The sequence below is a fragment of the Lampris incognitus genome, chromosome 5, assembly GCF_029633865.1.
Source record: "Lampris incognitus isolate fLamInc1 chromosome 5, fLamInc1.hap2, whole genome shotgun sequence".
In the NCBI taxonomy this organism is placed as follows: domain Eukaryota; kingdom Metazoa; phylum Chordata; class Actinopteri; order Lampriformes; family Lampridae; genus Lampris; species Lampris incognitus.
Window position 1 is genome coordinate 17,503,534 of NC_079215.1, and position 24,625 is coordinate 17,528,158.

A 24,625-nucleotide genomic window follows, 5' to 3' on the forward strand; every position below is an offset into this window, starting at 1 on the left:
CAGGTATCCCCACCCTTATAAACAATACAGTTGCATAACGACCAAAACCGATTGTTTTCATATGCAAATATGGGCGTGGCCATTAACTACAGTTTCAATGGCCATGTGTACTAGTCACAGAGGTTGTATCCAGATGAATTGATTCAACCTTCTTTGATTTTCTTACCCGGATTATTGAGCATGCATAAACACATTTATAGATAACTACTTCTGAAAGGACAAAAAAAGTAATTTTAAACCCTTTAATTTTACTTTTCAACACAACAAAACAAGAAATAATTGCTGGAAGGTTAACACTTTCTAGAGCTGCTGTATATCACCTTGTGGATACGTTTTGCTTTTATGCACGCACGCACACACACACACACACACACATACAGATGGGTGACAACAGGATGATGTGGCATTCCTACGTCACAGAAGACATCACTCATTAAAGTCATGGCATTATGATGTCACTCGATGGTCTGACATGATGGTGTCATAAAGAAGTCAATGTACCATTATGTCATAATGACGGCTTCATCTGTCCTCTAACTCAAGTCCCACTAGATCACAGGTTCATGTCCCCTGACTGGGAGGGCGGTGACCAACCATGCCCAAGGCTATGGTTATACTGGGCTGCTCCCAGTGGTCGAAAGAGGAAGCGTGTCATTGCACTGGGTGGCACCTAGGTATGAATGTGTGGAACTGTATGAAACTGAAGATGAAACAACCAGATATTCCCAGGATGAATAAATACTTAAAAGGGCAAAAACTGATTTTGGCTGGACCTCAGAAGAGTTTCACTCCATTTGCAAATTATCTTTTTCTAAATTCTTTTCAGATCCAGTAAGGCACCGAACAGCTAGGCCAGTTGATGCTTTTAGTAATTTGGCAAGACAGTTTGCTGGATGTTCATACCTCAAAGTAATTCTACCATGCTGGGTGCAAATAGGCTGTTGGGCTTCCACTTCCTTCTCTATGTGCGCACTGATTGAAAAGGCATATGCCAAAAACATCTATGGTTTGTCCAAAGCATACACACAGAAGCGGAAAATTACAATGTTCTTGAACGAATGATGACATCTTTTTCGTGCCTTGCCATTCTAGTCCAAATTGCTTGTGTTTTTTTCTCAGGTGTGGATCCTCAGGTCAAGACCAGCGGACCAGAACTCTGTCGCCGTCTTCGATGGAGTAGAACTGCAGAGGCTTCAGGTCATTGTTGATCTCAATCTCTTTACCCTCTATCTAAAATGAGAGAAAAAAAATCATATACAAGTTATTTATGAAACAAGAATATTGACTAGCAGTATGATTAAATATAATGGGTTACATTTATACTATAGCCCTCTTTCTTGACACCCAAAGTGCTTCACAGAAATGGGGGGGAAATATGGTACAAATGCATACATTCTCAATATGGGTGGCCTCAGCACGAACCAAATTAAAAAATTTGGGACTGCTGGCACCATGTTCTGTCTATAAGGAATAGAACTCCCAACACAAACCTTTTGAACTGGAGGGCCACAATTCAACAAGAGCAAATGGCTGCCAGTTTGTCACGATGAAAACTAGCCAACAAATCCCACTTTGGCCATTGCTGTTCAAAGCACTAAAGATTAGTCCAGCTTACTGTAACGGTGGACAGCCACTGCTATGTGCAGATACTTTTACCTTTGTACTTGTATAGGTAAGGTTTAGATCTGCACCAGGGATCTTCAGCAGTCTGTGCAGGAGGCCCTTCACCTTTTGTACAACCATGGACTCTATAAACACATGAATCAGGACCAGAGAGTCAATTTTATGACAATATTGTGTCATAAAGCATTCAGTTTGCTTTGAAGCAAGTTACGACAGAACACTGTGAAAATCAAGGCACACAGGGGAGAGAGTATGACCTTTTTTTTCGGACATGAAATACAGATCACTTGGGCCACGAGTTGCATTAAATACTTGTTCCATTTTCAAAATACACAAGCCATGTCTTTGGCTTAACTAGTGTGATCAAATCAATTCATTTAATTAAATGGTCATTTTACCTGGAAGCTTCCTGACAATCGCCTTGCGATCTGGGTCATCTGGACAAACAAATGTAATATCTGTTGGGCAGAGATGGAAGGGGGGGGGTTGGGTTAGTGTTGTCCTTTTCGCTTTGCTGTTGAGGAAATAGCCATACATTTATTATCTGTTAGCAGCCTGGAATATGTCAATTGAGATTTCTTCCTGCTGTTTCAATTATGAAACCTTAATCAGATATCAATATTACCAACAGCTGAGCCAGAGATGCATCTTGCATTATACAACAGCTGGTTTCAGCCAAACAATCCAACTGGTCAGACAAGTGAACTGACAGTACTGATATTCCACATACTGCAAAACTCACTATGCTCTCATGATTGCTATGCAAACGCTTATGCTGTCCAGGGAGCAGGTCAGGGATCCATTACATTTTTTACTTTTCTATCAAAAATGTGTTTGTAGGGGCATCCGGTTAGTGTACCAGTCTATTCCGTTGCCTACCAACACAGGGATCGCTGGTTCGAATCCCCGTGTTACCTCCGGCTTGGTCGGGCGTCCCTACAGACAAAATTGGCCATGTCCGCGGATGGGAAGCCGGATGTGGGTATGTGTCCTGGTCGCTGCACTAGCGCCTCCTCTGGTCGGTCAGGGCGCCTGTTCAGGGGGGAGGGGGAACTGGGGTGAACGGTCAGGTGAAAAGAGGCGGTTAGCAACTCCACATGTATCGGAGGAGGCATGTGGTAGTCTGCAGCCCTCCCCGGATCGGCAGAGGGGGGTGGAGCAGCGACCGGGACGGTTCGGAAGAGTGGGGTAATTGGCAAGTGCAATTTGGGAACCCCCCTCCAAAAAAGATTTTTGTTGTGCTTGCTAACTTTGTTACAAAGTATTTATCCTTTGAGAGGGTGGGTTGTCTCCCCAGAATTGTCTGCTATCTGCATAATAGGTAGGTAAAAAACACACTTCCTGGATTTTCACTCCGATACGAAAATGAAAAAGAACCGATCAGAAGAGGGAAATTGGTGGGACTTACTTATCAGCTGGTTTTTCAGGGCAAATGGCTTCTGTTTCTTGAGCTCACCTTCATCCGGGGCACCATATTCTGAAAGAGGACATGCTAGTTTACTACACAGCTGCATTTCATCTTCTTTTTAGCAAAATGTTAACATGGAATGTGTGATACAATTAATTTGTACTCCATGTGGTTAAGCTGAAGGATAAGCTACATGGCAACATGTGTGTAGCATCAGCCAAGGTTGGTCACGTTAACACAAATTCTTAAGGTCGATCTTGAGGGCTTGGAATGAAGAGGGTATGCAATAAATAATTTAAGACAGTGCAGAATCCAAACATGGCACTGCTTTTAAAAGTCAGAGGAACAGAACACCACATTATGCGATGTCGTTTTTCTATTATAGTAAATGATATTTGTGGTCTACGGGAATGAGTCTATATCAAGTCAAGTTTATTTATATAGGTCTCAGTCACTTGGAATCTTGGAGGACTCTCGCAGGTTGATACAGTAAATGACGTCCCCTTTAGTTTGATTTGGAAGAAGAAAAAGTTTGCAGAAACCCTCTTCAATGGGGGAGAAACCTCAGGAGCACCACCAAAGGGAGACATCCCTCTTTTAGTACAGACAGGTGTTGAATAGATGCCAAGCTGGCAAAGTAAATATGAAATGTATTGTTGACCTCATCTTTCAAAGGCGCAGTTTCCATTTGAAGTCTTTCTAGCAAAATCTGTGAGGTACCATATTTACTTTACTCATCTTAATTTAACAAGATTCTCCTTCCTTTGGTACTTTCCAATCATCGGTAAGTGACTCTAACCTTTTACCTCTTTACTAGTTGGTGACTCGAGATGTTGATGCTACCATTAGCTTCGGTTCCTGATTCAGTTTGGACATGAATGTGACCCTGAATATCCAAATATTCAGATATGCATTTGGCAGGTTGGTATTCCAACATAATTTCGGTATCTAGATGCTTTGTTTTTCCCCCCCTGCACAGCCACATCAGGAGTTTTTATATACAGTATCCTGACTAACTTAACTTGCAGTGCAGCCCACAGCCAAATTATTCTCAAGTCCTTAGGAAAACAGTTTTTATTTCAATGAAAATGAGAACAGAAGAACAGTGAAATGAAGAAAATGAGACTATTGCAGCCTACACAGCAGCGGAGATTCTTAATGCATGTTCATGTGAAGGGGAGGGGAATCCTGGTGGGGAGTGAAATTATGGCACAACACCTGTTCTAGTTGGTTAACTAACATCACTAGCATATGTAGCTAGGCTACCTACCTACCACTAATGGCACTGATTAACTTTGCATAATTGACAAAATATGTGAACAAAGGTTATCCACTCAAATGCAATTGAGTCTCAGTGCCAAGTGTGTGTGTTACTTTGTTGATCGTTCAAAAACAATGATGGCCGTGTTTACCTTTCCTGTCAACAGTCAGCTGACCCCATAGTATTATCTACACAGACGTGTAGGGGGACCACTGTGGTTGCACTCATTATCCATCACCGGCTTTGATTTGATTCCAGTGTCTAAATAACTTGGAAGAAATACTTGGACATTCATTCAAAAATGTGCCAAATATCAGAAGCTTGGCAAAAGGTATCTGGGATGGGCCTAGTATTAACTAAACAACATAGCCTATAGCTGCAAGTTCTGGGTAGATGTGCGCAATACTGTGACCTACTTTCTATGAAGATCTGGTATCGGGGGTGCTGGGATGTGAACTGGGCACTGGGCCGGTTCTGCTGGGGGTCTTGGTGCCCTCCCGCCTTAAGCCACTCCTCTCCAAACATCTTCACATAGTCGAGCTCTGCTCCTCTCCTGTCCTCAGGCAGGATCTAAAGATAACCAGAGATACAGAGGAAAACGGCACTGTCATAGCAAGAGATTATCTTAAATACTAAACATTTTATTAACCCTTTTATTTCCCTTGTAGCACTTATGAGATTTTCTGCTTTTTATAAAAAGTATGTTACAGATGAATGGTTACTGGTTAATGGTTACCATTATGGTCATATCATGCAAGATGAGCTTGGCTTTAATAAAGAGACTAACCAAATCAAAAAGTATATAATGTTACTTGTAGAGAGAAATTACTCAATAAAACATTTTAGACTCTCTAAAAATAAACCATGACCCTTAGCTCTGGAAAGATTTCATTAACATACTTAATGCCAGGGACACACTGGAAGACTTGGATTCTTTCTAAAATGCAGAGCATCACACACACGTAGTGGATTTTATAGGGTTTATTGTCTCTGTCATAAGGCCACACCAGACTACAAGGCAAATATAAGACACAACCACATAATGTCTGGACCTGTAGTCTCACAAGAACTTGAGCAATCTGTCAATACTGGCAGCCATACTCATTGTGCAGAGTAGACTGGAAAATTTATAAATACTTCAGAATGAAACATAAATGTTGGTTTTAGTTCTAGTGTGTGTTGTCTCTTTATCATCTCTGAAATCCTCTTATTTGCTCTCACCTCCCTGTAAACATAGCTTGGGTCCAATCACTGATCTGCAGAACTTGGCCATGACAAACAGAAGGCAAATCATAATTCTTAAACATGTTTGATAACACTGTAGCAGCCCATATGAGTGAAAGCCACTTTATTTGACATTGCATTCCATCCATCCATCCATTATCCAAACTGCTTACCCTGCTCTCAGGGGCACGGGGATGCAGCGGGGAGGGGGTTGTATTCATACAACGAATTTACTCTCTGCATTTAACCCATCCTATTATATAGGAGCAGTGGGGAGCTGCAGCACCCAGGGACCAACTCCAGTTCTTCTTTCCATTGCCTTGCTCAGGGGCACAGACAGGAGTATTAACCCTAACATGCATGTCTTTTCGATGGTGGGAGGAAACCGGAGCACCCGGAGGAAACCCACACAGACACAGGGAGAACATGCAAACTCCACAGAGGACCTTCTTGCTGCGAGGCAGCGGTGCTAACCACTGGGCCACCGTCCCACCCAATATCAACTTGTGAGTTGATCTGTGAGCTCCACAGAGTGCCAGATTTATTTTCCAACTAAGAATCCCGACTAGCAAACTATAATAAAAACTAAAAGTCACTAACAGCAGTGCTGCCCATTCAATTCTACTGGATTTCTGGGTTGCTGTACTGAGGTACCAGATGAAGAATCAGGGAGAAGCTATTTTTCCATAATCACTTCTTGGTTACTCTCATAGCAACATTCGCATCACCATGCTTATTGATATATTGTGTAAAGCTGGGAATCATGGTCTATAAATCAATTCAAAAAAAAATTATCCTTTTTATAGACTATAGAAAGTATATTATATAATTATAATTAAGTATATTATTTTGATGTACAGCAAGAGAATGCTGTGTTTGACTCATGGTTAAACTCATGGAGTTTGCATGTTATTCCCGTGTCGGCTTGGGTTTCCTCCAGATGCTCCGGTTTCCTCCCACCATCAAAAAGACATGCATGTTAGGGTTAATACTCCTGTCTGGGCCTCTGAGCAAGGCAATGCAAAGAAGAACTAGAGTTGGTCCCCGGGCACTGCAGCTGCCCACTGCTCCTATACAATAGGATGGGTTGAATGCAGAGAACAAATTTCATGGTAAGAATACAATTCATTGTAAGGTACAATGACAAAATAAAGTGTCTTTCTTCTTCTAAATGAGAGGAGTGCCTTTTTGGTTAATTACCAGTGCCCCCTAGTGGCTGTTTTCTTTTCTTATTTTTCTTTAATTCACCCCCTCGAAGAATTGTTGATATCCTGATCCCAATCAAGGCTGTGATTGGGATTTCTTCTGACTGTCATAAAGGGCAAACTGGGACGTAGCCAGTTAAATGCAACATTCAAAAACTTCACTTTGCAAATACTTGTGCCTTGACTGACCATATACATACTTCACATACTTCCATATATACCCTTCTGTCTGTCAGTCTTTCTCTCATGCATGCACGCACGCACGCACGCACGCACACACGCACACACGCACGCACACACACACACACACACACAGGTGTGAGACAGACCTCGCGCATGTTGAGGCTGACCAGTTGGCCCACTTTGGCCATGAGAAGCTGACTGGCTGTCTGTGGGTTGCGCTGAGTGCTCAGCATGGGGTTGTAACGGCACGACAGCTGGGCCAGACTCTGTAACTTCTCCAATTCATTTATTACCCCCCACTTGGAGAGCGAGAGAGACAAAAAAAGGGTGTTAAAAATCAAAGGAGAGAAAATGAATGTGTGGAAATGTGAAATAAAGGGTATCTTTCTGTGTATGTGTCCTTACAATGATACAATGAGCTTTAAGAAGACTGAAACCAGCTGTGTAATTGTGTTATTGTTGTCTGAGAAAACAGCTGACTAGCAGGTCAACAGTCACCTCTGATATGTTGTTTTTGTTCAGTACGAGAGTCTTCAAGGCAGGAAACATGGCCGTTTTACATCCTACAGAGGAACAGTGCAGAGGATTTGCAATATATCTCTAAATCTAAACCTATCTAAAAGGTAAATATACACACATGTATACAACCCCAATTCCAAAAAAGTTGGGACAGTATGGAAAATGCTCATAAAAAATGAAAAGGGGTGATTTGTAAAGTCTATTCACCCTGTCATGTATTGAAAACACAACATACTATTTAATGTTTTACCTTGTGAATTTAATTGTCTTTCTGAAAATATACACCCATTTCAAATCTGATGACTGGAACACACTCCAAAAAAAGTTGGGACTGTTGAGTTTACCACTGTGTAACAACACCACTTTGGGCACTGAAGACACCAGTTGGTTAAGTTTAGCAAGCACAATTTCCCCCCATTCATCCATTATGCAGGTCTTCTGCTGTGCAATTGAGACCTTTGTTGCCATATTTCGGGCTTCAAAATGCGCCACACATTCTCAATCGGGGACAGGTCAGGAATGCAGGCAGGCCGATCTAGCACCCCCACTCTCTGCTTATGCAGCCATGCACTTGTAATCCGGACAGTATGTGGTTTGGCGTTGTCCTGCTGGGAAAGTCTGAGGCATCCCTGGAAAAGATGACATCTGGATGGCAGCATATCCATCCATCCATCCATTAGCCACACCACTTACCCTGCTCTCAGGGTTGTGGGGATGCTAGAACCTACCCCAGCAGTCGTTGCGTGGCAGGCAGGGAGACACCCTGGACAGGCTGCCAGTCCATCACAGGGCTGACACACACATTCACACCTAGGGACAATTTAATATGGCCGATTCACCTGACACTACATGTCTTTGGACTGTGGGAGGAAACCGGAGCATCCGGAGGAAACCCACGCAGACACGGGGAGAACGTGCAAACTCCACACAGAGGATGGCCCGGGACAACCCCCAAGGTTGGACTATCCTGGGGCTTGAACCCAGGATCTCCTTGCTGTGAGGCGACCGCGTTAAACACTGTGCCACCGTGCAACATACAACGTACAACATAGCGCGGGCCGCACAAAAATGCCTCGCAGTTTGAGACCCCTGTTCTATAGCCTATACTTCTACATATGCTGGTAGTTTGAGACCCCTGTTCTATAGCCTATACTTCCACATATCTTTCTGCATTAATGATCCCCTCACAGATGTGCAGACTACCACATGCCTCCTCCGATACATGTGGAGTCGCCAGCTGCTTCTTTTCACCTGACAGTGAGGAGTTTCGCCAGGGGTACGTAGTGCGTAGGAGGATCACGCTACTCCCCCCAGTTCTTCCTCCCCCCTGAACAGGCGCCCCAACCGACCAGAAGAGGCGCTAATGCAGCGACCAGGACACATACTCATATCCAGCTTCCCAACCGCAGACACATTCAATTGTGTCTGTAATGACACCCGACTAAGCTGGATGTAACACGGGGATTCGAACCGGCGAGCCCCGTTTTGGTAGGCAATGCAATAGACTGCTACGCTACCTGGACGCCCCGGATTCCTTGAATCTTTTGATTATATCGTGCACTGTAGAGGATGAAATGCCCAAAATCCTACCGATTTGTCTTTGGGGGACATTGTTCTCAAATTGCTGGATTATTCGCTGATGCATCTGTTGGCAAACTGGCGAGCCTGGACCCATCCTTGCTCTTGAAGGACTCGGCTTTTTCTGCAGGCTCCTTCTACACAATAACACGACTGCATCACCTGATTAACATCTCCTGTTTCACATTGCCTTGTTATTATCACATTGTTATTAGTCCTAAACTGCCCCTGTCCCAACTTTTTTTGGGACGTGCTGCAGGCATCAATTTCAGAATAAATGTATATCTTCAAATAACAATGACCTTGATGAGGTAAAACATGAAACACATTGTCTTTATACTGTTGTTGTTTGAATACAAGTCAAAGTACATTTACAAATCACTCTTTTTTTTATAGCATTTTCCATACTGTCCCAACTTTTTTGGAATTGGGGTTGTATATGAGCAGTGGCAGAGACAGAATGGTGAATGTGTGTGCACGTGCGTGCACACACACACACACACACACACACACACACACACACACACACACACAACCATACATGTAGGTAGGAATAGAAGTATAATTCAGCATGGGTCAGTAACTTGTGATATTACAGCGACCCTAAGAAAAGTTTCAGGCATGTTTTCATTCAGCTGTTCTAATGCCAATAGGAGGCGCCATGTCGTCTGCTGTTGTCACATAGGCTCAACGCTGAAAAAACTCCACCTGTGCGACAGTTAAGTCTTATTCACCATATGCTGAGGTGGCGTGATGTTATGCAATTCATCTGGGGGATCTGAGTTAATAAAACAGTCTCAATGGTGACGCCCATCAAGTCATCCATCCATAAGCTGTTTTCCTTTATTGTCCCCATAAGGGAAATTCGTCTTGCAGCGAGTTAAAAACCACAACATGCAACCACAGCAACAACACATATATAACATACAACATAAGCCAAATGACATGGCAGCAAAATGAGAAGGTAAAATACACAAGTACGTCATCTGACAATGAAATTAAAAGCAGAAGACTGATGCGCAAGAGAAGATGCTAACATTGGGATTTTAAGCATTGAGCAAATTAAGCAAGGGTATTGCAAATATTGTGAATATTTAGTCGAATTATTGCTAAAGCAGACTTATTGCAAACTTATCGATGAGGGAATACTACTTAAAGACTGGCTTTCGGGGATGAATCTCTGAGCTGAACAAGCTCTTTTCAATTATAAGCATGAATCATTAATATATATCAAAATCTATCATTAATATATATCAAAATCTATCTTCCTAGCTGTAGTTAAGGTTTTACTTTCCTTTATAGCTCAAACATGATCAAAGATCATCCATCCATTATCCAAACCGCTTATCCTGCTCTCAGGGTCGCAGGGATGTTGGAGCCTATCCCAGCAGTCATTGGGCGGCAGGCAAGGAGACACCCTGGACAGGCCGCCAGGCCCAAGTACTATCAAATATTTACTTTCAATGTTAAGCAGTAGTATTTGATCATATCTGAACGTTACCTGGAGGGACGTCGTTAAACTGGAGGACAGAGAGGCCAGTCTTTGACAAGTTCAGGTTCTCCAGCCTAGAGGGGGGAGAACATAGACAGGTCACGTTCACTATGCTGTTCATTCAGTCAGTTCAGCTATTCAGCTCAGCTGCTGTCTACTGTCAAATATCAGTGGTTGCATCCAAAAAGGGAAAGGAAAAAAAAAGTTGCAAGGAGAACAAAAAGAATGTTTTATAGTGATGTCTATGTTGTGAAAATTCCTTTTTTTTTGAAATGTACAATTTTTTTTTTACAGTTTTAAAAAAATTACCACTATTCAATTTATTTATCTGTATCTGATCTCTGACCCATACTCTTTGTTGCTCTTTAATCATTTTATGCTGACCCTTGAGATTTTTTATTCATGAAAATGTTCTGTTAATGAAAAGTATATTAATGGTACATTTTATTAATCTCATTACAAATTTACAGGTTTTAAGTGTGCAGGTGTATATGGTCATGATGATTATCCCCGCGTACCCATGTCTTCTAGTCAATGAGCACATAACGTTAGACAAACTCCATGCATAGAAAACACTAAACAAGACAAAATAAAACCATCTTTTGGTCAAATAAGATTTGTTTTAGTCAGGGATAGCCCAACAGAACAATCTGCTAATGCATATTTTTACTCATCAAATGTGACATCTCTCTAATGGAGGAAAACAAAGGTAGAACTGGATTCTTTCATTCCAGCTTCCAGCTCAGATGGTTAAAGCAGTTGTCTTTAAGTCATCTAGTAAAATTCCAGCCAATTTAACTCATCTTGTAAAATTTACACATTCACGCAGTTTCACACAATTTCAGGTGTAATTTGGTGTTTGTTAATTTGACAACGTTTTTTAATTAATGTTTAACAATTTTCTAGCTTTTTGGCTTTTATGTAATGTTGTTTTGACTTCTGTTGAGCGTCTGCTATTCTGATTTGAAGAGCTACGTAATAAAGTTTATGAAGTTACTGATGTACTCATCACCAGTTCTTAGAAACCACCAATATTTACAATCCATCCTGTCATTGTGGATGTGGTGTTGGTACCCGGTCAAAGCAGATGCACAGTAACAAGCCTGGCTGGGTGAAGCATACCTGGGCAGCTCAGCTATACTCAGCAGGGTGTCCTCTGCTAGCTGGTTGCTGGTGAGGTCCAGGACCCTCAGAGACTGCAGCACACCCACCGGCCTGTAACACAAATAACAAATTAACTGTTGTTTAAGAAATTAGTTTGGTTGATTTATTTCCACATAGATATGACAATATTGATCGTAAACTTTATTCACAGAGTACATATAGTGGCGGCATGGCTCAGGGGGTAGAGGGGGGTTGTCTAGTAATCGGAAGGTCGCTGGTTTGATCCCAGGCTCATCAAGAGAGAGTGTCGAACTGTCCTTGAGCAAGACACTGAACTCCTAACTGCTTCTGATGAGCAGGTTGGCACCTTGCATGGCAGCCTCCGCCATCAGTGTATGAATGTGTGTGTGAATGGGTGAATATGAGGCATGCACTGTAAAGCATGTTGAGTGGTCGGTAGACTAGAAAAGCGCTATATAAATGCAGTCCATTTACCATTTTACCATTTACTTCTCAGAACAACCGCTAGAATGCGATACAAAATTTGAAAAAGATAATAAAATAAGTAATGGGGTGTGATCGATACAAATAATGTTAAGAAATGAAAGAAACTACAAGCATAAAAGAAAAATATAAGAAAAAATATTATCATAAGGTCTTTTAAGAGGTGCTTTAAAATATGAAGTGTTCCAGAGTTTGAGATACAATAAAACACTGGAAAAATGAATAACAGGAAAAATTATTATAAAGTTGTGCAGGTAAGGTTTAAAGACCCGAGGGTGCTTCTTTGCTAAAATTTTAATGGGAGCTGTAAATATAATCCGGCTAAATCAAACAAGACCTCAATAATGCTAGAAGTATCTTAATGATGGGTAAAGTGGGCAAAAGGTTTCAAAGGGGTGTGGATGGACAAAAGAGATGAGTTGAGCGTCACCTCTGTAGCTCTGTGATGTCATTTTCTGAGACGTAGAGCTCCTCCAGCTGCAGCCACATAGGGGCGCACTGCAGGAGCTGATCAAAAAGAGTGAGAGGAAGAAAAACACGTCAAATGAGGCGGAGTGATGAAAACATCATATAAATGACAATCACATATACCATCAGAATTAAATACAATGAAACTGTAATAGAAAAAATAACCCTAACCCTACACAAATGTAAAAGCAACAAAACCCTCTCACCTTTAAAAGCTGACCTGTTAACATGTTGATATAACAAATGTGACTGTAGATTTTACCACTTCACTTAGTAACGTAACGTGGTTGTATGGAGTAATGTCTAATTTCTTAGTTATTCTCTACTAAGCATGAAATAGAAGTCAGTTCCTTATCACATAGATAATTTGAGATATTTACAGTCTGGTCTAAATTATAATTCATAATGCTTTACATATTTTGAGAAAAAGAAATCATAAGGACCCTCCCACTGAAAGACCATGATTTCCTAATTGACTAACACCACTTTAAACCACTCTCTGGAACATTCCTCAGATGTAAAGCATATGTCTGTCATTTTAAGATTAGGTTTTCTGTGAAAGTATCTGGTCCTAATACTAATATAATCCATCCTAAACCCAAGGTAATATTTTGATGAAAATGATAAAATACATTGTTTAGTTCCTCTCCTCCAGAGTGGAGATTCCAGCCTTATCATGATTTGCTTAGTCAATAGCAAATAAAAACTCAGCTGTCCACTTGAGTCACTCTCATGATGGTCTGACTCACCGGATGTACACTGTTGGTATAAACCTGCCATCGGCCGACTATTTCAGTCGGAATTGTCCTTTTCTTCTGCTATCTGCGTGTTACTGCTTTCAAAGTCCCCGTCACTACGTGAAACAACAACAACCTTCGAGCCAGCAACATACACGCTGAAAATGACAAGTTTTCCCCCCGACACTATTTTGCAAGGGCACCGTCGCTGCAACATGGGCTTAGCACCACCCAAGACAATTGTGATTGGTTTAAAGAAATACAAAGAAGCCAGAGTGTTTTTTTCCCCTACACCAGAATGATAATGGGTTGAGCCAGACCTCCAGCGCTGGTAAGTGTGGAGATAGGTCTGGCAATGCGAGACTACTCTGATGATGAACAAGACAATGTACCCACAGATGCTAGTACATGTACCTGTGGCCAGGTGAGGGCGGCGTTAGTGAGGGAGAGGACCCTCAGGCAATCGAAGGCTGGCCGATGAAGCGCAGGGGCAAAAGGCAAACGCAGTCTGTTGTGGCTGCAGGCAAATAAAAGATGAGAGAATGAATTTATAGTGTGCAATGACAGAAACTACAGAAATTTGACTGAACATGTAATTGTAATCTGTTGCAGTTACTGAGAAAAAAAATGTAATTATGCTACAGTTATTAATCAAAATGTTGGTGATTACAAAAGGGTTGCATCCCAATATATTCTTTTCGGTAAAAAGCTTATATGTAGAATATAACATTCACTCTGTTGCTTTGCATGTTTTTGACATGCAGGAATGCCTTCTTTTGGCATATTTCGGGAAAACGCAGGTCAGCAAAGCCGTTGGAACAAATTTGAGTGTAACACCATCAAGGGTAGGATGGCTAAAAAAAGAGCTGTCTCTATGTCTAGACAGGCTCCATTCACTGGGCAGTATGCACTCAAATGTTGACTTTTCAGCTTTATTGCCCAGTTTAAAACATTTGTTAGAAAATTCATCAAAAAGTAACTAAATTTAATTAGTTACATTACTTTGATTATTAAAATAGTTACATTACTTATCACCCCCCGCCCCCTTTTTCTCCCCAATCGTATCCGGCCAATTATCCCACTCTTCCGAGCCATCACGGTCGCTGCTCCGCCCCCTCTGCCGATCCGGGGAGGGCTGCAGACTACCACATGCCTCCTCTGATACATGTGGAGTCGCCAGCCGCTTCTTTTCACCTGACAGCGAGGAGTTTTGCCAGGGGAATGTACTGCATGGAGGATCACGCTATTCCCCCCAGTTCCCCCTCCCCCCTGAACAGGCGCCCCAACCGACCAGAGGAGGCGTTAGTGCAGTGAACAGGACACACACTACCGTTCAAAAGTTTGGGATCACCCAAACAATTTTGTGTTTTCCATGAAAAGTCACACTTATTCACCACCATATGTTGTGAAATGAATAGAAAATAGAGTCAAGACATTGACAAGGTTAGAAATAATGATTTGTATTTGAAATAAGATTTTTTTTACATCAAACTTTGCTTTCGTCAAAGAATCCTCCATTTGCAGCAATTACAGCATTGCAGACCTTTGGCATTCTAGCTGTTAATTTGTTGAGGTAATCTGGAGAAATTGCACCCCACGCTTCCAGAAGCAGCTCCCACAAGTTGGATTGGTTGGATGGGCACTTCTTTGAGCAGATTGAGTTTCTGGAGCATCACATTTGTGGGGTCAATTAAACGCTCAAAATGGCCAGAAAAAGAGAACTTTCATCTGAAACTCGACAGTCTATTCTTGTTCTTAGAAATGAAGGCTATTCCATGCGAGAAATTGCTAAGAAATTGAAGATTTCCTACACCGGTGTGTACTACTCCCTTCAGAGGACAGCACAAACAGGCTCTAACCAGAGTAGAAAAAGAAGTGGGAGGCCGCGTTGCACAACTGAGCAAGAAGATAAGTACATTAGAGTCTCTAGTTTGAGAAACAGACGCCTCACAGGTCCCCAACTGGCATCTTCATTAAATAGTACCTGTTAGAGCCTGTTTGTGCTGTCCTCTGAAGGGAGTAGTACACACCGGTGTAGGAAATCTTCAATTTCTTAGCAATTTCTCGCATGGAATAGCCTTCATTTCTAAGAACAAGAATAGACTGTCGAGTTTCAGATGAAAGTTCTCTTTTTCTGGCCATTTTGAGCGTTTAATTGACCCCACAAATGTGATGCTCCAGAAACTCAATCTGCTCAAAGAAGTGCCCATCCAACCAATCCAACTTGTGGGAGCTGCTTCTGGAAGCGTGGGGTGCAATTTCTCCAGATTACCTCAACAAATTAACAGCTAGAATGCCAAAGGTCTGCAATGCTGTAATTGCTGCAAATGGAGGATTCTTTGACGAAAGCAAAGTTTGATGTAAAAAAAATCTTATTTCAAATAAAAATCATTATTTCTAACCTTGTCAATGTCTTGACTCTATTTTCTATTCATTTCACAGCATATGGTGGTGAATAAGTGTGACTTTTCATGGAAAACATGAAATTGTTTGGGTGATCCCAAACTTTTGAACGGTAGTGTACCTACATCTGGCTTCCCACCCACAGACAAGGCTAATTGTGTCTGTGGGGATGCCCGACCAAGCTGGAGGTAACACAGGAATTCGAACCGGCAATCCCCATGTTAGTAGGCAACAGAATAGACCGCCACGCTACCCGGACACCCTACTTCTTACATTTTAACAGGGTAACTAGTAATCTGTAGCCTATTACATTTCAAAAATAACCTCCCAATACTGTACATGTTAAGCTGCCATTGGCTGTGGTATCTGCAGAGTAATGGGAATTTTGCCGAGTCTCATTTTAAGTTTCTTTAAAAACAACCAATGCTGACCAAAGTGCTTTACGATGACAAGTTAACAAGTGAACAAAGCACTGAGCCATATCAATAAAGAAGATGGCAGGGAAACATAACAAAGCACATACGGTAATAAAGAGAACATGACTTCACAGAACAAACAAAGAGCTTCTCTATAATCAAATGTCAGGGAATCTGGTAGACAAGCTTTCGAATGAGGGGGAATTCGATTGTTTCAATAGTAGATTACAGGACACAGTCAAGGAGAAAACAGGCTGATGGTATGAACTAAAATAAATAAGTAAGTAAGTAAGTAAATAAATAAATTTTGTGCCTTGACTGACCATATACACTTTACATACTTTCCCCTTGTCTGTCAGTCTCATGTCATCTCTCTCACTCACTCACTCACTCACTCACTCACACACTCACACACACACACACACACACACACACACACACACACACACACACACAGTACCTTAGCAGTAATTCTCGCAGCTGTCGCATGTGCTGGGTGATGGCCGCCACATCCTCCCAGCAGGACAGCAGGTTTCCACACAGGTCAAGAGACTCCACGTCTGTCAGGTGTCACTTGTTAAGGTTATTTAAACAAGCTCTCATTGTGGACAACCTACATCAGACCATGCAGAAGCTAATTCTAAACTGATTCTAAGGTCATTCTGATTTATATCTCTAATACTTCACAGGGCAGAAGTGTACAATCTTAAATCAAATAAAAGAAATAAATAACTGCATGAATACATCTTAATCGGGTTACTTTTAGGTTTTGGAAACCATGCATGTGAACCGGATGATATTTGTACAATATGAACAACCAAGACAGCCAACAGATAACTCTGACACGATACCAGAGGGAAGGCTAGTTAGTCTCGGCGATAACGCGTAAAAGAAAAAGTGAAAAGAAAAAGAAAAAAGACGGGTGGAAAAAAAAATATGTGGCATGCTCACTTGAGAACTGTCATTCCCACGACTTGGCAATAAGAATAACAAGGACAGCAAATATTGGAAAAAAATTACCATGTATTGGAGAAATCATGTCATTTTGAACCATGAAAACATGAATTGTTTAACATTCATATTTTGTAAGCGGTCACATTCATGAATTCTTTCCAGTGCTCTTTTCATGGAACAGACACTATCTGAGGTGTCATTCAGACATGCCTAATCCATAAACCATGTGGCACGTTCACGTGTAGGGCTCGTGTGAACATGAGCCAGAGTCAATATTCTGCAAAAGTTTTATCAACAATTTGCCGACTCGAGCGCTAGCAGCATTTACGGAAATGTTTCTGAACAAAAGCTGTCAGATTGCTGAATCAGATGCTTTCTGAAGAGCAAGTCAACACAAGGACTGTATCCGTGACTCGCTCGCGGCAGGGATTCGTCTGAAGTGACAGATTTGTAAACCAGAAGAAGTAAGAACCAAATTAAAATTTCTGGAAAACGGACATGCCTAGAAACAAGTTAATTTCAGTCCACACAGAGGATTAAATCGTCATCTGTGTAGTACATCCATCCATTTTCCGAACCACTTATCCTGCTCTCAGGGTCGTGGGGATGCTGGAGCCTATCCCAGCAGTCATTGGGCGGCAGGCGGGGAGACACCCTGGACAGGCCGCCAGACTATCACACAGGGCCGACATACACACACACGCATTCATACCTAGGGACAATTTAGTACGGCCGATTCACCTAACCTACATGTCTTTGGACTGTGGGAAGAAACTGGAGCCCCCGGAGGAAACCCCCGCAGACACGAGGAGAACATGCAAACTCCACACGGGGAGAACATACAAACTCCACACAGGACGACCCGGGATGCCCCCCAAGGTTTGACTACCCCAGGGCTCGAACCTTCTTGCTGAGGTGACCGCTAACCACTGCGCCACCGTGCCGCCCGTGTAGTACATTTATATGGAAAACAGAGTGCCAAAATGATATACAAACAAAAAACAAATGAATGAATAACATTACTTACAGATACCATACTGGATAGAATAAAATATATTCTACACCAGCAAGGCAGAAGGTACCGTCATATCATATGCAAACAAATGCTATCTGGAAATCTTAAGGATAGAAACAGTATATGTTTAAATGGGGAAAAGCATCAGCGGTGATGGAAAAATCATTCTGACAGTGATGTGAAATGCATGTTTGAAAGCTGCGTTAGAGAGCTCTGCAAAATGATACCAGGTGTTGTTTTCTGGATTTCAGCGTCAGAACCAGGCCCATTCACCTCACGCATGTTCAATGCTACCACAGTGAGCTTCTGAAACCTGTGCAGAAAAAACAAAAACCGATAGAATGTTTTATGTTGTATTTCAGGCTCAATTCTAGGGTTTCACATTGGCATTGGCTCAGCCATAGGGGAACATCTAGGGTTCAATTTCAGCCAAGCATCTTTGTTGCATGTCTCCACCACATATGTTGCCTGTAACTTCCATTTCAGAGCCAGCAGGTACTTGGAAAACAATGAGTGGATATTTCAATACTGAGATTCGGGGCCCAACCCTAGATGGAAATTCTGTAAACAAAGATAACAGCTAATCTCCGGTTATTGTATGAAATGATATTTCTTCATGCATGTGCAGAGAGAAACCAACACACAGCTTAAACAGTTAGATGCATGTCTCTGCCTCTCTTAAGAAGAACAGGGTATCTAAACATTTTCATTTCACACATCTCAGATGCTGACACACTTCCTGGTTATCATAACCTGGTTATTATAACTGGATACTGCATACTTCATTACAATGCAACAGCTGAATATCAATATGAATATGAGGCAGTGTGGGGCTGACAAGGTGCTTATGATTGTAGTCAATATACAGTGTGATGGTACAAATTAGTCTGTTCCTGGGACCGTACCTCATCTTCTCAAAGCCGGCCACCTCTACAGTTTTTGACGAGATGGAGAACTCCTCTTTGAAAACCTCCTCTACGTCAAACTTGTACAACTCTTGGACAGCAGTCAGGTAGTCCACCCCGAAACTAGCTTTTTTTGGACGGACAAAAGAGCCTCCCGTCGGGTGCCTTGGTTAGAGTAAAGGTAAAGGTCAATTCGCTTGTTCAGAGGTAATTACAATAAATGCTACATTGGAAAATAATGGTAAAATGCAGTAGAATAAATCATATAGTCAAATAGAATAAAATCATTTAAACAAGAGGAACCTATTTATTAGTTTATATGTAAGGGACAAGTACAGAAAACATTGACAGTTGCAGAAGTAATGTGTGTACTGTACACATGTATATAGCTGAAGTTCATTTCCAACACCATTCCTTATTATGAGTTACTGCCAAAACCACAAAAGCATGACAAAAAACTAAGCAAACATTACTTGACAAGTTATGTCTTCAAACCAAACCTATGAGCAGTGAAAATTATGTAAATCCTTAGTGTCATGCTCAACATTGCTACAGCAATCCTTAGTGTCATGCACTGACACACACAGAGAATGGAACCTCCAATCTCTCTCCATTGAACTTTAAAGTACTGTGTCAGCAGCTGACAACCATTCAGCTAGACTGCTAGTTATCCCCCGAAACCCCTGATAGAAATGAACAGATCTTACTTGCAGGTGAAATACTGCACTCCTTCATGGCCGCCATCATGTTTGCCGCGCTCAGGATTGTCCCATTCCACACCGAGCCACAGCCCTTAACCGATTTACATGGCAGAGAAAATAGATATATGTCACATTCACATATCAAAGTTGGGCAATACTGTGTAATATCCATCTATCCATCTATATAGTATACAGTGCATTCGGAAAGTATTCACACCCCTTCACTTTCCCCACATTTTGTTATGTTACAGCCTTATTCCAAAATGGATTAAATTCCCTTTTTTTTCTCATGAATCTACATACAATACCCCATAATGACAAAGCGAAAATGGTTTTGTAGAAATTTTTGCAAATTTATTAAAAATAAAAAACTGAAATATTGCATGTACATAAGTATTCACACCCTTTACTCAGTATTTGGATGAGGCACCCTTGGCAGCGATTACAGCCTCAAGTCTTCTTGGGTATGAAGCTACAAGCTTGGCACACCTATATTTGGGGTATTTCTCCCATTTTTCTCTGCAGATCCTCTCGAGCTCTGTAAGGTTAGATGGGGAGCGTCGCTGCACAGCTATTTTCAGGTCTTTCAAGATGTTCAATGGGGTTCAAGTCTGGGCTCTGGTTGGGCCACTCAAGGACATTCACAGACTTGTCCTGAAGCCACTCCTTCGTTGTCTTGACTGTGTGCTTAGGGTCGTTGTCGTGTTGAAAGGTAAACCTTCGCCCCAGTCTGAGGTCCTGAGCGCTCTGGAGCAGGTTTTCATCAAGGGCCTCTGTACTTTGCTCCATTCATCTTTCCCTCGATCCTGACTAGTCTCCCAGTTCCTGCCGCTGAAAAACATCCCCATAGCATGATGCTGCCACCACCATACTTCACTGTAGGGATGGTATTAGCAAGGTGATGAGAGGTGCCTGGTTTCCTCAAGACGTGACGTTTGGCATTCAGGCCAAAGAGTTCAATCTTGGTTTCATCAGACCAGAGAATCTTGTTTCTCATGGTCTGAGAGTCCTTTAGGTGCTTTCTGGCAAACTCCAAGCAGGCTGTCATGTGTCTTTTACTGAGCAGAGGCTTCCGTCTGGCCACTCTACCATAAAGGCCTAATTGGTGGAGTGCTGCAGAGATGGTTGTCCTTCTGGAAGGTTATCCCATCTCCACAGAGGAACGCTGGAGCTCTGTCAGAGTGACCATCAGGTTCTTGGCCAGCTCTAGGAAGAGTCCTGGTGGATCCAAACTTCTTCCATTTACGAATGATGGAGACCACTGTGCTCTTCGGGACCTTCAAAGCCGTAGAATTTTTTTGTACCCTTCCCCAGATCTGTGCCTCGATACAATCCTGTTTCAGAGGTCCACAGACAATTCCTTTGACTTCATGGCTTGGTTTCTGCTCTGACATTGCACTGTCAACAGTGGGACCTTATATAGGCAGGTGTGTGCCTTTCCAAATCACGTCCAATCAATTGAATTTACTAGAGGTGGACTCCAATCAAGATGTAGAAACATCTCAAGGATGATCAGTGGAAACAGGATGAACCTGAGCTCAATTTTGAGTGTTATAGCAAAGGGTGTGAATACTTATGTACATGCAATATTTCAGTTTTTTATTTTTAATAAATTTGCAAAAATTTCTACAAAACCTTTTACGCTTTGTCATTATGGGGTATTGTATGTAGATTGATGAGAAAAAAAAGGAATTTAATCCATTTTGGAATAAGGCTGTAACATAACAAAATGTGGGGAAAGTGAAGGGGTGTGAATACTTTCCGGATGCACTGTAAGTACAGGATATTACAAATTTGCCTCAGGGGGCTTTACAGCAACACAATACATCTAAGGCAAGCCAGTTGACTAAATCATGAACTATGAGAAGTGCATCCATGTGATATTATTTAATTAGTTCTCAATCCGGTTCTTCAGCACCACCACTATTGCTGGTTTTCTACTCTGCAGGCAGTTAATTACTTTAACTTGTTGTTTCATGTCTAAAACTTTCCCAGATGGGAGGTTGGACGAACTGGTGTAACAGTCGCATGTAATTAACAACCTAGCAAAATAGAACATTTTCCATATCCCCAAACACTCCTGGTGGTACTTCAGGACTGATTGAAAACCAGTGTCTTCTATCAGTGCTAACTACTTAAATCTTTTTTTTCATTATTGTGCTGAGGCCATAATGAGGCCTCTGCACACCATACTGGCAAAGAGTCATGTGCATGGTTTTTGTTTGTGTTTCCATTAGTGCTGAAGCTGAAATCAAGACTAAGACGTCCCACAGGAAAACATAATGACTACAACAAATGATTCTGCTGTCGGACCAGATGTCAATCAACGCCAGCATCTCCTCCACTGACAGTGGTTTGAAACCATTCCACACCAAACTATGTGCTAGTGGAAATAAAATTGGAATGGTTTCTTTTCGTGCATAGAACTGTTTGGCATTGCTATGGAAAAGCAGTCTTAGAGTAAATATTGGTGCTATGTGGTCTCCTGCTAGTCCATGATTGGGATTTGGGTAGCCTCAAATGTGACCTTAGCTCTTCGTAACCAACTGTTAAGGCCGTAGTATACTCAAACTGAGTATCTTTGCAAAAAGACATGTCTCGACTAAGAAACTAGCAAAAAAACACAGTGTATTGTGTTCGTGCGGTGCAGTGTGTGCAGGCACCTCATGCCAACATCCCACCAGCAGTTTCTTTTTCAAAAAGTTCTTTTGTGACTTCGCGTACACAGCTTGATTACTCTTGGAATGGATCACATAAGCTTACATAGGTGATTATTAGGAATAAATCAAATGGTTATTTTGTTCCCCATTGTCAATCAGCTTTAGCATCTTTGTACATATATCCCATATGTGACCAGTAGTAATAAACGCTTTCAAAGAGGTGGGGTCACATGCTCATGATCTCCAAGGTCTCTACAGTCCTGCCGGCGGGATAAAATATTTTGCTGTGGGCGGGGGGGACCAAACGTATAAATCCAATATTTCCACAGCCTGTGCTGTTGATTTAGCATTTGAGGAAAGGCAAAAGATGGAGCCATTTTAGAAATCAAAATCAACAACACAGGCTATGGAAATATTGGACCGAATCTCATATTAAACAGGTTATGAGGAGCTGAGGTTACATTTGGGGCTTTAGTTGCCCTTATCTCACCTGCAGTTGATGGGACGGAGCCCACGAAGCGCACCGTCCCCCGCTCCCCACTGCAGGACACCCGCCTGCCGACCAGGTCAGCAGGAACGTCCGATTCCATTGTGTCCTCAGTGGTCACTTGGTCAACTCCCATCAGTGCCGTTTGTCGAGGTCTCTTAAATTGTTTTTCTGGAAAATGAAGACATGTGAATGACTATTTATGCTGCTTAGTCAACACCAGATGAAGGTGTTTTGATAAAGTCAAACCAATAGCTTTGTCTGTCATATCATGTATGACATGCTAACGCTGACACAAAATGTCTTTATGCATGCTCAGCAATCCAGGTAAGAAAATCAAAGACAGTTGAATCAGTTCATCTGGACACAACATTTATTGACAGATACATTTCATCACTCACCTAAGAGACCTCCTCAGTCCAAACTGACTGCAGGCCTGCACCTGCAGGCATCACTACCCTTATAAACAATACAGCTGCATAACGACCGAAACCAACGATCAACGATGGTTTCAAACCCCAAAACACGCTGCGCCAGAAACTGGTCCACCGCAACGATCGGGCCCCCCGGCACAAAGAGAGCAATATCGTGTACGCTGTTAAGTGCCAGGGGGAATGCCGTGACTTGTACATTGGTGAAACTAAACAGACGCTGGCAAAGAGGAATTGCACAACACAGTAGAGCTAACGCGTCAGGCCAGGACTCCGGAGTCTACACACATCTACAGGCCAGTGGCCACCCTTTCAAGGATAAGGACGTGCACACACTTGATAGGGAGGAACGCTGGTTTGAACAGGGAGTCAGAGGCCACCTAGTACGTGATGACCAAACGACCATCCCTGAACCGAAGGGGCAAGAGCGCATCTGTCGCCCTCTTACAATGCTGTGACTGCAACTATTCCTAAATCCTCTGCGAATAGCACACATTGCCATCGTAACTCTAGTTAATGGTCACGCCCATATTTGCATATGAAACTGATCGTTATGCAGCTGTACTGTTTATAAGGGTCGGGATGCCTGCAATCACTGAAGAGGTCACTTAGATGAGTGATGAAACGTATCTGTCAATAAACGGGTCCAGGTGAACCGATTCAACTTTCTTTGATAACAACGACACACTACTGTTAACCTGCGTCAGCTCGCTAAACATTATTATGAAGAATGTCTAATCCCCGGAAAAACACTGCGTGTGCAGTCAACCTTCAAAAGTGACATACATATCCAGGAGAAAAGCAATAGGTATGAAACGGTCTAGAAATTTACCTGAATTCGAAGTGTGGGGGTCTAGTGCAGAAGTTTGCTCTATCTCCGTCCCAAAGCGTTGAAACGCTGGCCGGAAACGACTTATTTCAATGGTGCACAAATGTCGCAACGTACTCAACAATCAAGGGAAATATCCAACGTTTTTAACCTCACGATTAAAAAAAAATCATCCAGTGTGGTTCGTTTTCAATAATTAGAAAATTTTAAGCATGTATTTTTTTGTATCAACGCTAATCTGCGTTTAACTAAGGGGAATATTTTATTCTCGTTGCTGCATTTTCAGTAGGAAACAAAAAGACGACGGACAAAAGGAAGGAGAGCAAAGCACTTTCTCATTCAGCCGCTGTTGGCGCTGTTGAGCACGTGGAGTGCAGAATAACCTAGAGTCCTAGACTCTGTGGACAGCCGGTTACGCCAGTAAATACTATATTATGATTATTCACATAATTTTGAAGTGATATCACACATTCCTGAAAATTGCTGCACTACGCAGAGGTAATACTCCACCTTAATTC

The 24,625-nt window shown here is 42.0% G+C and overlaps 1 protein-coding gene across 2 annotated transcripts; it reads right to left on the bottom strand.

The window, feature by feature from the left end:
- Positions 1–228: 228 nt before the first annotated feature.
- Positions 229–24,172, bottom strand: tbce (tubulin folding cofactor E). Of its 2 annotated transcripts, none has more exons than XM_056280116.1 (17): positions 24,111–24,172; positions 22,851–23,018; positions 19,707–19,791; positions 19,000–19,164; positions 18,322–18,407; positions 16,586–16,685; positions 13,721–13,823; positions 12,532–12,608; positions 11,616–11,708; positions 10,503–10,567; positions 7,403–7,467; positions 7,051–7,203; positions 4,709–4,862; positions 3,032–3,100; positions 2,022–2,081; positions 1,657–1,748; positions 229–1,226 (listed from the first exon to the last, which is right to left on the bottom strand). In XM_056280116.1, exons 2-17 carry the CDS (start codon positions 22,981–22,983, stop codon positions 1,194–1,196), a joined length of 1,533 nt encoding a protein of 510 aa, XP_056136091.1. In that variant the 5' UTR covers positions 22,984–23,018; positions 24,111–24,172; the 3' UTR covers positions 229–1,193. The 2 variants fall into 2 exon arrangements, with proteins under 2 accessions (XP_056136091.1, XP_056136090.1); XM_056280115.1 differs by having other exon boundaries at positions 229–1,230.
- Between the last annotated feature and the right edge of the window lie 453 nt (positions 24,173–24,625).

What these genes read in the sequence shown, in the direction of transcription:
- tbce (XM_056280115.1), bottom strand. Translation starts at nt 22,983, where the DNA reads ATGGGAGTTGACCAAGTGACCACTGAGGACACAATGGAATCGGACGTT. An exon ending in CTGCGAGAATTACTGCTAAG is followed by an intron (nt 13,824 to 16,585) that starts GTACTGTGTGTG and finishes ATTTGCCTGCAG; the next exon opens with CCACAACAGACTGCGTTTGC. An exon ending in GTTTAACGACGTCCCTCCAG is followed by an intron (nt 7,468 to 10,502) that starts GTAACGTTCAGA and finishes GTTCCTCTGTAG; the next exon opens with GATGTAAAACGGCCATGTTT.